The sequence below is a fragment of the Lutra lutra genome, chromosome 10 (genome assembly GCF_902655055.1).
Source record: "Lutra lutra chromosome 10, mLutLut1.2, whole genome shotgun sequence".
Classification (NCBI taxonomy): Eukaryota; Metazoa; Chordata; class Mammalia; order Carnivora; family Mustelidae; genus Lutra; species Lutra lutra.
In genome coordinates, this window is record NC_062287.1 from 44,614,395 (window position 1) to 44,632,829 (window position 18,435).

At 45.1% G+C, this 18,435-nt stretch overlaps 2 protein-coding genes across 3 annotated transcripts in view; one reads left to right on the forward strand and one right to left on the reverse strand.

The window, feature by feature from the left end:
* ME3 (malic enzyme 3) overlaps positions 1 to 8,557 on the forward strand; it is a 217,117-nt gene extending 208,560 nt beyond the window's left edge. For both annotated transcript variants that reach the window (XM_047692219.1, XM_047692220.1), the window contains exons 10-15: positions 223 to 336; positions 1,983 to 2,088; positions 2,655 to 2,797; positions 3,338 to 3,511; positions 6,897 to 6,995; positions 8,321 to 8,557. In XM_047692219.1, the coding sequence (XP_047548175.1) occupies positions 223 to 336; positions 1,983 to 2,088; positions 2,655 to 2,797; positions 3,338 to 3,511; positions 6,897 to 6,995; positions 8,321 to 8,482 (798 nt within the window). In that variant the 3' untranslated portion in view covers positions 8,483 to 8,557. The remainder of the gene's footprint in view (positions 1 to 222; positions 337 to 1,982; positions 2,089 to 2,654; positions 2,798 to 3,337; positions 3,512 to 6,896; positions 6,996 to 8,320) is intronic.
* Positions 8,558 to 15,391: 6,834 nt separating this feature from the next.
* LOC125078932 (protein tyrosine phosphatase type IVA 1-like) lies at positions 15,392 to 16,757 on the reverse strand. The gene has a single exon (XM_047692206.1). It carries the CDS (start codon positions 16,200 to 16,202, stop codon positions 15,675 to 15,677), a length of 528 nt encoding a protein of 175 aa, XP_047548162.1. The 5' UTR covers positions 16,203 to 16,757; the 3' UTR covers positions 15,392 to 15,674.
* Positions 16,758 to 18,435: the final 1,678 nt, after the last annotated feature.

The following is an 18,435-nucleotide window of genomic DNA, read 5'->3' on the forward strand; positions in this document are numbered from 1 at the left end:
GGGAGGTGCTCAGGGGTTCAGAGAAGAGGAAGCAGCCAGGGTATACTGTGTTAAGTGCAGCTGCCTGGGCACCAATATTTGGGTGTCCCAAGGACTCCTGCCTGGGCCTCCTAGAAGAAGGGGGGAAGGTGCAGAGAAGAGAGAAACTTGGTAAAGCTTCTGACAAATGCTGAGCAGCTGTTTGCCTTGTGTCTGAACATCCACTATACAATCCCCTCCCAGGCAGCCATGGGTATCGCCCACCTCCTTGTCATGGCCCTAGAGAAAGAAGGCGTACCCAAGGCAGAGGCCATAAAGAAGATCTGGATGGTGGACTCGAAGGGGCTCATTGTCAAGGTACGGTCAGTCTGGAAACCTAGAGGTTTCCTGACACCTACAGCTACTGGAACTGGACTGTAAGAGGTCTCCAAGGGAGAAAGTTCTCAGACAAAACACGGTACAACAGGGGGGTAATGTTCTACCCTCCAAAGCAGAAGATACATCCCAAAGTAGCCTTAACTGCTCTGTCCAAAAGCTTTAATATGTGGGCAACTGCGTGTATGCATGCCCCTTCCAGCTTTATCTCCCACCCCTTCCTACCTTGGACTAACCTCCAACCTCAGTAAATCATAGTTTTCCAAAAGTAACACGTGATCTCCTGTCCACATCCTTGCATATTTTGTTTCTCTGCCTGAAATGCCTTTCTCTTTTGCCAAACACCCACTCTCAACCCACAGCCCCATCTGTTTCCTCCTTGCTGTTACCTCCTCCAAGAGGCTTTCTCTGAGCATCTAGGTCTCAGTCCACTTCCTACATTTACGCTCATGTAGCCGTCGCCCACCATACGCTGTACTTGCCACACTGTAAGGTGGTTGCCCTTTTAATTGTCTCTCTCCCCACTAGGCTTTGTAGTCTTCATATCAATTCCTGGCATGTAATGAGTCTGTAATGATGTTTGAGGTATGAGTGCAAGAATGAATAAGAAACCATCTAACTTCGGACTGGACTATGGAGAGGGGCAGGTTTAGATAGCCTCCAAACTTAGAACTTCACTGACAGCTCCACGTTTTAGTGCCCCAAATTCCACTAACAGAGAATGTCAATGAGAGACTTTTTAAAAAGATGACAGAGATAGGAATGGGGGAAGTCCAGGGGGCTCTCAACCAAGAATAGAAGAGACCCTCGGCAGAAACTGACCTTCTGTTGTCTCATCTGGAGCTAGATCACCACTAGAAGGAATTCCTCCCCACACTCCAGGTCATTCCAGAGCACAAGGCGGCGCAGGAAGAAGATGCCAGAGGCTGCCACACTTCCCTCTTGCCACCTTTCAACATTATTTTGTTTATCCCATTAAGCTGACCCCTACTTAAGTCGCCCTCAAAGCTGATGTCTTCACTCTGATTCTCATGAGGACAGCTGACCCAAAGGAGTCATCAGAACACCTGTACCATTTGCCAGCCTATCAACCCCTGAATCCTATTTGAAGAAATGAAAGGATCCTGAGCTTGTTGGCAAAAGCCAGCTGTGGCAAGCCTGTCCTGGGGCTTAGCTTATTATTATGCACAGGGCGGTCCATGGCTCTTGTAAAGTACATTCAAATTAGCTTTCTGATCCTGATGGCTCAGGCCCCCATCCCTCAACTGGCCCTGAGTGCTGGCTGCCTTGGGGCCAAAGGTCTTGGTCAAGCTCAGGCATTTCATGAGAGCCTTTCAGCCCTGGCCTGGGAACCATGACCCTAAAAGTGCAAAGCAAGGCTTTATGGATTCTCCATGTGTGGTTTGAGCTAAAGAAATCCGCCCCACAACCCCACACTGTGACACAAGCACGCATTACAATCCTTAGATTCCACCGCAGGTTTTCCCAGGAGATCTGGTCAAGAGGGTGAGCGCCAAGGCTTCTGAGAGCTCAGACCAAAGCACAGGGCTCTCAGGGAATGTTCTCGGGATCTCCAGAGGCACCCATGTGTTCTCACTGCCAGGCATCATGTTCTCCTTTCCCTGCAGGGGAGGAGCCACCTGAACCACGAGAAGGAGATGTTTGCCCAGGACCATCCTGAAGTGAGCAGCCTGGAGGAGGTGGTGAGGCTGGTGAAGCCGACGGCCATCATAGGTAGGAGGAGGCAGGAGGCCCGCCGGCCGGCCCAGCTAACCCTCTTCACTCGCAGGTGGAAGCTAAGGCCCAGCCTGACTCAGCAGGTGCAAGGAATCGATGGAAACCACGCTCTCCCCCCCACCCCCGACCCCATGGCCACCGCAGTGCCACCATCTTTCACTGAGGGACAACTCTATAACAATCGTAGAACTAAGGCACCAAGTTGGGGCTTAGTGATGCAGAATTATACAGTGCAGTGGAAAAGCACAGGGCTGGTCTGAGAGGAGGTGAGCACTGCTGTCCCGAAGAGGGGACCCTGGCATCTCTCCCTGTGTTGGGAGAGCCACGTACTCTAAAGGACTTTGCCCAGGACCAGGCAGGGACCTGAAGCGACCAGTGTTCCCTCAGGGATGAACAGGAGGTCTTGCCTAGCTCAAACAAGAAGACCCTTTTCTCTTTGGCTTCCTGTATCCATCCCTATGGTGGATGCTATCTCCAAGATTCCTGCGTCTTCCATGTTGCACCAAGAGGAATGGGGTGTTTATAAAGAGTAGGCCTCCCTACTACCCCCCTTTTCCCTGTAGGTGTTGCTGCCATCGCAGGAGCCTTCACGGAGCAGATTCTGAGGGACATGGCCTCCTTCCACGAGCGCCCTATCATCTTTGCCCTGAGCAACCCCACCAGCAAGGCCGAGTGCACAGCTGAGAAGTGCTACCGGGTCACTGAGGTCAGCGGGGAGTCCTTCCTTCCCCAGGCTGAGAGGACATAGTAACAATAATTATGAGTAACCCTATGAGGGTGAAGAAAAATCCCCACTTTCCTGATGAGTAAACTGAGGTTCAGAATGATGAAATAAATTGCCTGAGGTCACATTGCTGCTAAAGAGTGGAGCTGACCCTCAAACCCAGGTCTGGCTCCAAAGCCCAGGCTCTCACCATCATGTCATACTGCTCAAGGGTCCTCTAGAGACACAGAGCTTTGACCAGAACCTGAGGCATTCATAGACTTTAGGTCACCTGCACTCCTGTTGTGTCCTGGGTTAGCCCTCTCGGGAGGTGACAGGTTAAAAACCTCCACCTTTCAGTGATTTCTTGGCTGCCAGGTAACTCAGTGAGAGCTAAGCTTTCTGGTCAAAGGAACAAGTGTGCTTCCAGCACCTGCTGTGTGCCTGTGCCGAGCACGTGGGAGAGAATGAAGAAGGGTAGGCCACCATTACTGCCTGAAAGGCATCTCCAGGCTCCATCTCTGCTTTTCTTCCTGCCTCCAGGGCCGAGGGATCTTTGCCAGCGGAAGTCCTTTTAAGAGCGTGACTCTGGAAGATGGCAGGACCTTCATTCCTGGGCAAGGAAACAATGCCTATGTGTTCCCAGGAGTGGCTCTGGGAGTCATTGCTGGTGGCGTTCGGCACATCCCAGATGAGATCTTCCTCCTGACGGCAGAGGTAGCCCCATCCCTGCTCCCTTGCGTTCATGCTCCCAGTCAGGTCTGTGATCTCTCCCAGGTGCTACGCCAGCCCCCAGAGATTCCTTCTCTCATCTCCTCTACCCACCTGCCTCTCACCCCAGCAGTAGATCCTCAAGATGCGTGAACCTCAAGCTTCTCTCAAGATCCCCTCGAGGCTTAAACATCTCTCAGAACCCACACATTCTTAAGGGAAATTAAGGAATAGTCCATGGGAGGAGGTGCTGGCAGTGCAGGAACGTCTGTCCATCTGCTCCTCGCCTCCCAGCAGTGTCCACATGCATGCCCAGAACAGAGGCGAGGCCACCAGAGCCATCGCAAATGGGGCTCTTGGACCATGACCAGCAGCGGAATCTTCTGACCACTGACCTTGGCCACGTTACCGGGGGAACTTGTTGCAGAATAAGGCCCACCAGGGCAACTTTCTTTAAGGAAGGGATGGGCCACAAGCCTGGTTTGCCTGCTCTGAGGACCGGGATCTGGAGCACAGATACAGGGGTGCTTCTGCTCCGGGCACCTTCCTAGAAACACTGTCAAAATTAGTCTTTGCTGGAAGTGAGGAAAACAAGGAAAGAATTTGTTAAGAATGACAGCTCATGTTCCTAATGTCGGCTGTGAATCCTACCAGCCACAGTGGCTTTCATCCACCCTGTGGTTACTAAACGACAGGCACTTGACATCTATCTTCTCTCTGAGGAAACTACAGAAATGTCTCTTCAGGGAGGGTAAACTAATCAAAACTATAAACACACACTAAATATATTTATCCCCAGTGAGCTTCAAAGGCTCTGTGATTTCTGACATGTTCTCATTTCCCCCTCCCCGTGGCACTGGTGAGAGCCCCAGGCCAGCAGGACATGGGACCAGCTCCCACACAGCCTTAGCCAGCTCCTCTTCTAGAAGCCCTGCAAGGAACCATCTCATGCTCTAAGTTCCTTCTTCCTGCTTCTTGGTCTTTGAGCACTGGCTCCACAAGGACAGCAAATGAGGTCTCCTGAAGGTTTGTCAGCCTCCCCCAGGCCATGTGCACACTGGCTATGCCTTTGTGCCACAGGCATCTGCCCATCTTGTGTGACCCTCCTGCGTCTTTCTTCTTACTGCTCTGTCAGTAGTGGTGCCCCGTGGCCATGGGTGGAGCTGTGCGAATCCCCCCATCAGATGGGAGGAGTCCTTTCCTGCTTGGAATGAGCCTTAAAGCAAACTTTCCTGTGGCGCAGAAAGATGGCTGCTCCGGCCTTCCTCTGTAACCCCAAGAGACACCCTCACCCCCTGGAGCTTAGGGCGTTGGTCAGCGCCATCATTTCATGAATGGTGTCAGGAACCTCTCCCCAAGCCACACGTTAATCTCTTGCTGCAGTCGGGACAAGATCCCTCCCTCCGAGGAGCTGACAGTCTGGTCTTTAAAGGGTTGGCAAGTTACATTTCTGAAAGGGGTACTTAAAAGTTTAAGACAATTAAAGTTGAACCTGATTTTCCTATGGAAAAAAATGATGTAACTTTTAGGAGAATTCTATATCTCATTCCACCTTGACAACTCTCTAAACCAGATACAGTGATCATCCCGATGGGATACCCAGGAAAGTAAGGCACAGAGAGTCTAATCCATGCCCAAGGTCACCAGGCACGTGAGCAACAGCACCAGGAGGGCCCCAGAGGATTTCCTCCAAGCTACAGCAGAGCCTCGCCAGTGCCCAGTGTCTGAGAAGGGACCGCCAGCCACCATCCCGCTCTTCAGTCCGCAGGAGGACTCCTCCAGATGCAGATCTCGCCATGGACATCCTGCTTCACTGTGATCCCATCTTCCATACCTCCCCCAAGAAAATCCTTGAAAACCCAGAGCAGTTCATCTCTCTCCTCATTTTAGACGTTTGAATGGCTCCTCAATGCTTACAGGGTAAAACCCAAACTCCTTCATAGGGTTTCCATCTAAGGCATGTCATCACCAGGCCCTCCTTTTCTCTCCAGCCTTCAGCCTCGCCCTCCCATTGACCAAGCCAATGGTCTTCTCACAATCTAGAACTCATGCTCCCTCCTGCTGCCTCTCTCCAAGAAATTGCATGTGCTGTTGCCTCTCCCTTTTCGAGTAATTCATCCTCTGTCCCATCTCCTGGGAAGCTTTCCTGTACATGGCCGACCAGGCCCTGCCTTCCTCTGTGCCTACGTGCACCCTCTGCTTGCACTCACTTCCGTGTTATAACTGTTGTACCTGTTAGTCATTGTCCACTGCCTCCAGACTACAGGAGGAGAAAGGCTTCTCTGCGACAGACCCTCAGCAACGAGCGCAGAGCCCGGCATATCCTAAAGCTCAGTTAGTGTTTGAATGAATGAGCGGAAAGGAGAGATAGGAGCAGGGAAATGAGGCTGAATAGGAGGAAGCCCACATCCCTGAGGTCAGCCAGACTCTGAGGCAAGACCAGCTGCTCTGGCTCATCCATTCTGGGACAGTTTTCAGAGAGTACCATGGCTCTTCCCAGATTTAACTCTGACACAAGATGACTGGGCAGGAGTGGATTCAGAGCCGGCACATAACAGAGGCTGTTCCGCAAGGCTGGCTGAGCTCCAGCGTCTGAGGCTGGAGGAGGAGACTTGAGGTGGAGAACTGGGCCTCAGAGACCGGCTCTGAACCAGGGAAGGTGTGGGAGGTGCTGTTCCCAGGATGCTGGCATTCGCTGTCACTCACTGTGGATGAAAGAAGGCTTTGCTCAGGACTGGAAGGGTGAGCAGCAGGAGCTCTGAATACAGGGAAACAAGATGGCCTAGGTGGGCACCCAGGATGTTACTAAGCACGGGGGAGAGGCTGGAACTCGGGGAGGGTCTCAGCGATCTCTGTGCAATAGGCTGAACCAGCCATGGGGAGATCCTAGAGTCTGCTTCACAAGTCTCAAGTATATTCGTCTCAGTCTTCGTGAATCTCCTTTAGAATTTAGGGTCCATGTAGTTTAATCTCTCAGCCAATCTCACAGTACAGAAAGGATGTGTCCTTGCTTAAAAGCCCAAGCATGGGGGCGCCTGCGTGGCTCAGCTGGTTAAGCATCCGACTCTTGATTTCCACTCAGGTCATGATCTCAGGGTCGTGAGATGTGGCCCCATATTGGGCTCCACACTGCGCATGGAGCCTACTTAAGATTCTCTCTCTCCTGCTCCCTTTGCCCCTCACCCTCTCTCTAAAATAATAAATAAATCTTTAAAAAATAATAAAAGTCCAAACATTAAGCTGCCCTGGGGCCTTGAGGGGGCAGAGACTACAATGGGAACTGCACAGGTTGGCCACCTCTGAGGGGTGAGGGGAGTCTCTGGGGTAATGGTTTGGGTTTGTTCTGGGAAGATGGAAACTCGGCTTATTCCTCTTGGTTCTCTCTCCCCAGCAAATTGCCCAAGAGGTCTCCGAGCAGCATCTGTCACAGGGGAGACTGTACCCCCCACTCAGCACCATCCGAGACGTGTCTCTGAGAATCGCCATCAAAGTAAGGAGCATCCTACCACCAGTGGTATGGCCAGCGCAGCTCGACAACTTCCTCTCGCTGGGAGTTTAGGGGAGCTAAGAGGAGGGCAGCCGTAGTGGCATCCTGAGCTCCCACACCAACTCTGGCCAAGAAATGCTTGCCTGCAGCTCGAGCCCCACCCCCACACCCACTCAGGCCAGTTCTGGGAAAGCTCCTGGATTTCCCCTCAAACACCAGGCAAAAAGGTCAACAAAGTCCGCAGTCTTGTGGACCAGAATGTGGGTGGAATTTTTTAAAACTGAATCATAAGTGTCCATTTATACAGAAAGGCCAATTTTCATGGCATCATGAACAGAGCGCTGGGAATCCCTTCACTTTCCTGAGCCTCAGTTTCTTCCTTTTCCAAAGGGGATGGTAATTCCTCTCTCTGAGTTCTGAAGACTAAAGAGGACAGCAAGAAAGCTCCACACTCAGTGTAGTGTAAATGCTTATTCCTCCCCCTTTTCTCAGAATGCCTGGGCCACACGATGATCGGGTTCCTGGAATAGTCCAAGGAAAAATGTCTTCCTAGAGACCTTGCAGAAATGGTACATTTTCAGAGAATCAGAACACAGTGCAATCAAGACTGGCCCAACATGGATAACTGTTGAATAAGAGTTGTGTTAGGGTTTATTATACTATCATTTTGATTAGTATATATATTTGACATTTTCTGTAAGTTTTAAAAGTAATCTCAGAAGATGCATTGCACAACCGCACGTGCTCCCCATGAGCTGTCCATCGTAGGCTCCAGAGTCAGCCCTGAAGACTAACAGTCCAGCTCATGGCCCCAGCTCCGCACTGTCCATTTCCTTCTGTTTGGGGATGTAGAGACTAATGCTCTTCTGAAACCAAATCTAATACCCAGAGAACAGTGTCTAGGCTCTTCTCCCAATTCAACCCACATTGGGGGTGGGGGATATCAGGTACTGGACACCTGATGTGGCCTGTTGCCTAATTTTATCCTCACACTACTCCAGAGAAAGGTCTCCTAACTCCCACTTTAGAGATGAGGAAACTGAGGCTCAGCAAGGATAATGTCACCACCGAGGACCCACAGGCAGTTGGAAGCAGGTGCAGACTTGAGTCTGAGGCCTCTTGAATGCAGCCCAGTGCTTATTCACTGCATCACAGCTCCCTACCCCGGCGGAAAGCTCCAAATCCCTCCTAGCCGGTGGCTTCAAGGATGACAGTTTATGGTTGCTCAGGGGCAGTTACCCTTCCACAGGCTCCCAAGTACCCTTTAGGCAACTTTTAGGCAGGTTCCTCCTTAGTTCCATTTCCTCAGCCTGTATGTTTTTCCCTAGGTCCTCGACTTCGCGTACAAACACAACCTAGCCTCCTACTACCCGGAGCCCAAGGACAAGGAGGCTTTTGTAAGATCCCTGGTCTACACTCCAGACTATGACTCCTTCACACTGGACAGCTACACGTGGCCTAAGGAAGCCATGAATATTCAAACAGTCTGATGCAGTCTCAGAGGCTGTGTGAGTCTGGAGCAAGCCCAGAGTAACGATGACAATATAAATGGGTTCTAAAATGGCCATCTTTGTCACTGTGTTTTTCCTTTGAACTTTCTGGTGTGAGGGGAGAGATCCAGACACATAGTGAATGACATCCTTGTCCATGAAGGCCCTGAGAATTCACTTTTCTATAACCCTCTTCTGACTTCCTGCCCAAGAATTTCTTCATCTAATTGCCAACAATTAGCTAGGTCTTGTGGGAAATCTAGAATCCTTCCTAGAACTCTGCCTTTACAGAGCTCAGAGTCTAGTGAAGGAGATGAGATGTGGACACAATTCATTTTTTCACAGGGGGAAGTGGTTGACTCCATGAAAGAAGTGCAGATAAAGGTCAGAGGTCACAGAAGGGAGCAGAGACTTCCTGTGAGAACATAAGAGAAGGCTTCGAGGGGAGAAATGTGTGCAAAGTCCCAAGAGTAAAGATGGGTAGGAGGCATGGGAACCTGAGGAAGGGAAGGGCAGCCACTGAGCAGAGAGCATGGCCCACCCGTGAGGGAGCACAAGCCCAGCTGGAGGAACACGCACCCTTCAAGACTCAGGTGCGTATGAAGGCTGAGGGGCTGAAGGCAACTCACTAGTCAAAAACTATCCCTCACATGTGGGTTACTGAATAGTAGGATTCCTTTTTGGTTATTACTAAAAGGAAAACTAGAGAAATGTGGGCATGTCAGCAGGCCAAGGAGTGAGGAGGAAGAGAGGCAGTGAGGGGAAGAGAATCATGAAGTTCTAGGGAAGCCCTGATTTCATTTTCCTGACTCTGGTACTCCTTCTCTCTCTCTCTCTCTCTCTCTCTCTCTCTCTCTCTCTCTCCCCCCCCCCCCCCCCCCCCCCCTCTCTCTCTCTCCCTCCCTACCACCCTTTACTCTGAAGGAATTCAGCAAACCAGAGCAGTATTCTTAAAGAATGCCTTCAGTCTGTCATGGGGGTTTCTTAGACAAGTTCAACCATAGCTTTCACCTCCTTCTGTCTAACAGAGACTACACCATGGGATGGGGAGGTGGAGAAAAGCCTATGGCTGCCGCAATCAAAGGCCCTGATAAATTTCTAGAACCTATTGGTTCTTTCAACCTCTAATTTTATTGGATCACACAGAAAACAGTAAATCATGCTAAGGGAACTACCACCCCCAACTCTTGCTGCCAGCTCAGCCTCAAGATCCCCACCTCCCAGTCCCAGAACTGTCGGACTCCTAGCACAGTAATTAGCAGACACACTAGTCACCCCTTACCCAGGTCTTGTTCTTCCAACGCCCGCTTCCTGGGTGCTGGTGCTCAGCCAAACACATCCTGAGAAAACATCCCTGTTCTACAATCCCTGGGCTCATGGAGAATGAGAACTTCTTCAGAAGAGGATTTGAAGTGAAGCTGCAATCTCAATGCCAGAGAACCTCCACACTGTCATTTCTGTGTCCTGGCCACCACTTCCGTACTCCAGCTGCACGTCCTTTGTACTCAGTGTCATAGAAAAGAAAAGTAGTAGAGAAAAGCAATGACGTAAAAGCAGGTTCTTTGAAAAGATCAACTAAATAAATAAACTGTAGCTATACTGACCGAGACATAAAGAAGATACAAAGTACATTTCCTTTGTTTCAACCACACTAAACGCAGGCACTTTCAGGCCTGTACCCTTTTAAATGCTTGGTCTCCATCTGCCAAGTTCTTCCCCCCACCCATTCCCTGCCCTTTATCAATTAAATAGCAGCTCACTGCAGCTTTCTGCTAGAGACATCATCTTTGGAGTTCAAATGCAACTGGTTCCTGAAGTCATCCTGGACAGAGTTAATAATTAGATTAGAAATCAGAAAAAAATGGGAAATTTCTAACCATTTGTAAATTAAATAATACATTTCTAAATAACCCACAGTTCCAAGAAGTCGTCGCAGGGTTAATTATAATATATTGAATTGAATGAAAAATATTAAAATTAATTAGTTTTATCTAGAACACTGCTGAGAGGAAAATTCTGTAGCTCTAAACAAATGCCTCTGTCAGTAAAAGTCTCAAAGCAATAACATGAACTCCCTGCAGAAACAAACAAAATCCAAAGCAAGTTAAGATTAGAACAGAAATAATTGATCTATCTTCCCACCAAGAAAAGCACAGGCCCAGATGCCTTTTTTAGTGAATTCTATTAAATATTTAAAATAGGAATAGTACTGGGATGCCTGGCTCAGTCAGTTGGGCTGCTGTCTTCGGCTTAGGTCATGATGCCAGCATCCTGGGATTAAGTCCCACATTGGGCTCCTTGATCGGCAGGGAGCCTGCTTCTCCCTCTGCCTCTGCCTGCCACTCTGCCTGCCGGTGCTTGCTCTCTCTCTCTCTCTCTCTGACAAATAAATAAATAAATAATCTTAAAATTAAAATAAAATAAAATAGGAATAATACCAATCCTTCACAACCTCTTTCAGAAAATAGAGAAGGGAACACTCCCAAATCACTCTATGACACTGGAATCAACCTGATATCAAAACCAAATAAAGACAACACAAGAAAACTACAAACCAATTTCCTTCATGAATATAGATGCAAAACCTTAAAGCATTAGCAAACCAAATCCATCAATATAAAAGAATTACACAAGGAACAAGGGGGATTTGTTTCAGGAATGCAGAGTTGTTTTAAGATTTTAAAACTGATCCTCACAGTGCCCGGTATTAATAGAGTGAAGGACAGAAACCACAAGGTCATGCCAATGGATGTGATAGAACTATCTGAAAAAATCCAACATCCATTTAAGCTTAAACTTTCAACAAACCGAGAAGAGAACATCCTCCACCTGATGAAGAACCAACACCTTACATCCTACTTAATGGTGAAAGAATGAATACTTTCTCCCTAAGATCTGGAACAAGCCAAGAATGTTGTCATCACTTCTCATCAACATGGAGGATCTAGCCAGTTCACTAAAGAAAAAGAAATTAAATGCATCCAAGTTGGAAATGAAGAATAAAACTGCCTTTATTCACAGATGACATAATGCTATATGTAGAAAATGCCAAAGAATAGAACCCTTTATCTCACTAGCGCTCTCCCTTTCTCCCCAATCGGTATACAAAGGTCAGAAGATACAAGGTCAATAAACAAAAATCACCTGTGTTTTTATATATTATCAACAAACAATCTAGAAGTAAAATACTTCCATTCATAACAGCATCAAAAAATACTTAGAAAATTAAGTGCAAGTCTTGCATGATGAAAATTATAAAACACTGCTGGCAGAAATTAAAGATCTGAAAAAAAATCCAAATAAATGGAGAGATGTTCCATATTCATGGATTTGAAGACTCAGTGTTGTTAAGGCCGCAACTTTCTCCACAACTCATTTGTAAATTCAATACTATATCAAAATCCCTGCAGACTATTTTTTTTTTTTGTAGAAACTGACAGGCTGATACTAAAATTTATATGGAAAGGATCTAAAAAGCCAAAATTCAGGGTGCCTAGGTGGCTCAGTGGGTTAAAGCCTCTGCCTTCAGCTCAGATCATGGTCCCAGGGTCCTGTGATTGAGCCCCACATCAGGCTCTCTGCTCAGCAGGGAGCCTGCTTCCCTTCCTCTCCCTCTGCCTGTCTCTCTGCCTGCTTGTGATCTCTGTCCTTCAAATAAATAAATAAAATACTTTTTAAAAAATAAATAAAAAGCCAAATTTTTGAAAAAGAAAAAGTACACTATCTAATTTCAAAACTTGCTATAAAACTACAATGATCAAGACGGTGTGGTTATGTAGATCAATGGAAAAGAACTGAGAATTCACAACTAAGTCCTCACGTTTATGGCACATTGATTTGCCACAAACGTACCAAAATACTTCAGTGGGGGAAAGGATAGTCTTTTGAACAACGATAGTGCAACGCCTGAATATTCACATGCAAAAAGTTAAAAAAATTTAAAAGAGACATTTACTTCACATCATACATAGAAATTAATTTAAAATAGATCACAGACCTAAATGTAAGCTAAAGCTATAAAACTTCTAGAATAGAGCAGAAAACTGTGATTGAGAAGAGTTCTTAGATAGTTCAAAAGCATGGTTTATAAAAGAAAAATTGATAAATTGTAATTCAATTTTTTTTTTAGTTTTCCTCTTGAAACATATGATTAAGAGAGAAAACAAGCAACAGACTGAGGGGAAATACTTGCAAATTATATATCTGAGAAAGCTATTGTGTCCAGAATATATGAAGAACTTTTATAGTTCAGTAAGAAAATGACAAAACCACCCAATTAAAAAGGTTGATGAATGTTTGAATTGGCAGACTACAAAAAATATGTGAATGGCTAATAAGCACATGAAAAGATGCTTAATATCACTGGTCATTTGAAAATTAAAACCATTTCACACTTACCAGAATGGCTATAATAAAGAAGACGGTAGGTGTTTAGGAAGATTGGAACCTCTTCTAACAGCACTTTGTCTCCTAAGCACTATGAAATTGAGAGCTCCCTTTGTCTTTTCAATCCCAGGGTCCTGGGATCGAGCCCCTCATCGGCCTCCCTGCTCCTCAGGAAGCCTCCTTCACCCACTCCCCCGGTTGTGTTTCCTTTCTCACTGTGTCTCTGTAAAATAAATATATAAAATCTTTTTTAAAAAAATAAATCTTCATTCTAACTCCCCAGGCTCTCAGGCATAGCCCCAGAATTCAGCATGTGTCATTTAGGATACTGGATGTTGTGGTTGTGCCACCCAGATCCCTGTGCAGGGCTGAAACACTCACTCCCCAGCTGCCAGAAATATTTATTAGCTGAAGGTACACAGCTGCATCCCTCTCTGGGAATTGCACTTGGCTGAAGGAAGGTACTTCATTCAAGGATATGGCTTCATCCCCAGGGACAGCCTGCATACAATGACTGGTTGACTCAAGTCCAAATATTCAACCCCTTTACCTCAGTTGGGGACATCTCTAAGTGGTCATCCCAGCTCGAGAGCTCCTTACAAGATGGGCTAAGGCCAGTTTTACAACTAACTGTATGTATCACCATTCAACAACTGCCACCATTTTCTTGTTCTGTTGTTCCCTCACAGGTGTTGAGACAACTCCCCAGTAAATCTCCAAATGCAAATATCAGATGTAGTATAGGTTTCCTGAGGAACTCAACTTGCTACATGTGGAGGAAAATGGCCAAACCTCTCAGTTTTCTAATCTGCTGTATCAGTCTCACATGACCACCAAAAGCCTCTCTGGGTTTCTCTTTCCCTCAGTAGAGACCCCCCACCCACTGCCCTGGACCAACTCTGAATCTTAGTCCACGTCCAGAATCACTGAATGCCCCCAGTGGGGGATGAGGGGTGGTGAAGGGGCTGGAGTTGACCACTCACCTCAGGAGAGCTCCTCCCTCTCTGGAACTCCTGTTCACCTAGTTCTTGTTGCTTTTACAGCTCTCCGACATGTCTTCAAACCTACTCCTTTATAAATTTTTCCTTATTTTTCTGGTTGTTATAGTGTAGATGGTATAATGCTGCAAACTTCTACACCCTATCTGGAAGTGGAAGTCTCTAGACACAGGTTTTCAAAATTCCAAATGTGTGGATATTAACTTTTTTCCCAACTTAATTGAATGATAGTCAAAGAAGTTATTAGTATTACTTTTTTAAATATTTTAAAATTTGCTGAAATTTTATGGTCAAATGTAATAAATATTTCATGTACTTACTCCTAAAAATAATATAGATTCTCACTGTCGGTTGCAATGCCCCTTGTATGTTCATAAGCTTAATCATTTTGTTCAAATCTGTATCTTTACTGATTTTTGTCCACTTGATCTGTTTCTGCAAGATGGATTGTAAAATATCGCATCACTGTGGTAAATTTGTTGATGTTCCTTATAGTTCTCTCTGTATTTGCTTTATACATTTTGGACCAATGTTGTTTGATGCATGAAGTTTACAATTGTTATAACTTCCTGGTGAACTGAAACTTTAAGATTTTTATCTCTAGTAATGCCTTTGCTTCTACTTTTACTAATATAACACATCTCTCCCATCCTTTCTCCCTCCTGCAATTCATTATTTAGATGGTTAAGCTCCTGTACTAGGTGAATGGTGAACACTGAAATTATTTCTGAAGAACTATATTCCCAGACAGTGTGAATATATGGTTAAACTAGCGCTAAGACAAGTCATCATTTTATCAATTCCACAATAAAACAGAGTATCAGGTATCCAAATACAAAGTTACACAATTCAAAAAGCATATAAAGTACTAGATGCCTGATCATTTCATTACTAGAAACCCACTTCTCTTTTGATTGGGAAGACAAGGAAAAATCATGCTTCCAAGAAAAACAGTTAATGAACAACTTCTAATAGACATGGTAAGGAATTACAAGATTTCAGAAATTTTATAAATAAGAAATGTTTGGGCTATAAAGCATCTCTGCCTTAAAAAGAATTTTTTTCTTGCTAAATAAAAGACCTATTCTATACACCCTGCCAAAACAAAGGCAACATTTTACTGGAGATATTTCATAGCCTCCTCCCACTCTCTCTTTAAACCCTCCCCAAGTTGCACCCCAAGTGTAAACATTAAAGTAACTGTAAGACGTTTTTGTCTGAAACCATTACACACATGTGCTCTGTACAATGTGTATTTTACATGAACTTTCAACCACAGATTGGTGATTTTTCAAAATGGAGGCTTTCATAACAGCACAAAATGAGCTTTATAGAAAGACATTAAATAATCCCTTAAGTCTTGGTAGGAATCCAATAGAAATCGATTTTTGCTAAAATCTGAAGTATAGTTGTGTTCATGTGGGATGGTAAACATGAAGGAAAAAATAACCACATAGGCCCTACTTACAATGTTTGAAAGGACTAAAGGAATAAACCACATATGGTTTACAGTGCTGTTCATAATTACTAGGATTTTAATTACATAGGATACTAAAAATATACAAGTATTGTGCTGGATATTTTGGCACCTAAGCTCTCAACTTCTTACATATTTTTTTCTGGCATGGGAATAGTATGAAGCCAAAAATAGAGGCTGCAATTCTGTCATGCTTGTGGTTTTTTCATGATTCCTATGGAAGCTTCATTAGACTGGTCATTCATTAAGCCTACATGTTGGCTAATATGTACGATAATTAAGTCGTGTCTCAAGTTCCATTTCCAAGGCAACAGCATAAGGGAGCCAAGTTTTATTGAATGCAACAGTTGTTTCTATGACCACTGGAGTCTTTGTAGCGCAGCCGCATTTTAGAACGATATTTCTCCAAATACAAAAGTTGCTTGCTGTTAAAAGCTCCACGCCGCTTTTGTCTTATAAACTGTACTGCATCTTCATTTTTCATTCCACCTTCAATTAGTGCTAGGGCAACAAGCACTGGCGTTCTCCCAAGACCCGCAACACAGTGGACAGCAATACAACAACCAGGTTCTTCCCGAAATTTAATGTGTACAAGACTCAACCAGTCGTCGACAATCTGGTTAGATGGCGATGACCCGTCATCGAAAGGCCAATCCAGAACCTGGATGCCTTCTTTCTCCACGAGAGCAGTGTCGTAGGTTGCTTCACATACTCTTACTATTGTAGTAACTCCGTGTTTCTTAAGTTCTTCTATAAACTTGTTTAAGGTTGCACTGGTTGGGCTGTGTGTAATAAGAAATCTCATGTTCCTGTATGTGACTTCCACGGGGGCTGGCGGGCTCGTTGGAGCCATGTTCATTTAGCTGAAATGTTTTCAATACTTGAATGCAGAAGTGATGTGAAGAAGCTGAAGTATACACCCATATACTCCACTGGAAGTTCTCAATGCTTGGGAAAATGTAATTGAGAGTAACAGGAAACGCAACGAGCCCCTCGCAAGCAGCAGTCCTTCAGTTCAGTAATACTGAGTCAGTGGAAAGGAAGCCCGCCCAGGTTTACCCCATCCAGGTCTTAATTCTTGGGAAACGCTCCGAGGATTTCAACTCTACACGTGCGCGTCCAGGATAACCGATCGGCCGGCGGCTTCTCCCGGGAGGAGCAACGAACCTCTACAGTTCACTGGTCCTCGTAAAGGTCGTGCTGTGCCTGGCAGTAATCTCTGGGGCCCTTCAGAAACTCCATAAAGGCGTGACCGAGAACACCACAGACAGGAGCCTGTTTACTCATTAAAGACTGTGGCCTAATCATACAACCAGTCCCGCAGCGGCGACACAGGCGGCGGCGGTGGCCTCGGCTGCGGGGCAGGGAATGGCAGTGGCAGCCGTGGGGCAGCAGTGACCCGACACCAGGCTCTACGGTGCTCCAGCCTCGAAGGAGCCAATCCGTGAGCGGAGGCGTTCTTGCGTCACAAGCCCGCCCTGTCACAGCAGGCGTGACGTGGGCTCCTCTCCACCAATCGCGGCAGGGCGCGCCGAGAAGCTATGAGCGTGAGACCCAGCGCTGGCCCGCAGTTGTCACTACGGCCAGAGACGCCACGATGGGAGGGAAGAGAAGGTATTGGGGGAAGAATTCCTCCATTCCCATCCATTAGCTCTGAACGATAAATCTTTTTCCAGCGGTTTCGTGTTTTAGCTGACTCAGGAACAACACGTTCCTAGACTTTTCTTTAATCCAGTCTGACAATATTGGTCTTTTAACTGAAGACCTTCGTTAATTTACATTATTTTATTTAATGTTTTTAGTTAATTTACATCACTTTATTTTACATTATGTTAATTATTGCTATATTTGCTCTCATTTTGTACTATTTCATATATTTATCCCTTTTTTCATCCGTTCTTGATTTCTTTTGGATTAGGGTTTTGCTCCTCTAAATCTGTATCCAAAATCCTCTGCTGTTGTGATTGTGGTTTAAGCTTACCAACTGCTACCGATTAGATACTGTTATAAATCTAACTGGCTTTAAAGAAATTAATTTGCTGTAACAACTGTATGAATTAGATAGGTTTATTTTTATAGCTCTGATTTTAAAAAAAAAAAATAAATTTCGGCACAGAAGAGTTACTTGCCCAAAGTTACACAACTAGTAAATGTCAGAGTTAAGATTTAAATCATGAAATTCTGGCTCTGGGGTCTACTTCCCTAACATATATATGTCCTATCATATACCTTTTTATTCTTTTACTACTAACATAGCTTAGAAATAGTCAAACTAAATACTTTCCCATGTCTTCAAGGAACTTAATAGACTTTAAATATTAATGTTGTCAAGCATTTTTTTAACACCACCTATTACATTGTTTATAAAAATCAGTCTTTAAGTTTATTCAGTATGTGATCAGCTTCTTTGCTCACTATTCCTCCTTGCACTGCCACCCTTTCTTGTAAGATTATTCTTTATTTACCCAGGAGCATCTTCTGGAGGTTCCCTTAGTTCCTAGCATATGATCAACTTTGAACAATATTTTATATAACCTTAAAAATATGCATTCTCTCACTACTGAAATTGTTGGTAGACTTGTCCCCCCCCCTTTGGTTCTTTAATGAGTTTTTGTTGTTGTTGTTTTTTTCTGAAATTCTCTTATTTGGGTTTCATTCTTATTGTTTTGCTGGGTATATAATTTTGCATTGACATTTATTTTCATAGTCCCTTGGACATTCCTTGTCTTCAGGTTTCCTCTCTAATAGCTGTAGAATTTTCTAAAATATCTAGTCTTTGGGCATTACCATGATACCAAAACCAGACAGTTCAAAAAATAAAACTATAGGCCAATATCCCTAATGAACATAGATGTAAAGATTTTCAATAAAATATTAGCAAACCACATTCAACAATGCAATAAAGGCTCATTTGCTATAATCAAGTAGAATTTCTTGGTTCAATACTTGCAAGACAATGAACCACATTAACAAGATAAAAGATAAAAATCATATGATCATTTCAATACATGCAGAAAAAGTGCTTGTCAAAACTCATTTGTTCATGATAAAAACTCACAACAAAGTGGATTTAGAGGGAAAATGCTCAATTA

Bases quoted from the DNA above. Each gene is read 5' to 3' on its own strand.
- LOC125078932 (XM_047692206.1), bottom strand. From the start codon at position 16,202: ATGAACATGGCTCCAACGAGCCCGCCAGCCCCCGTGGAAGTCACATAC.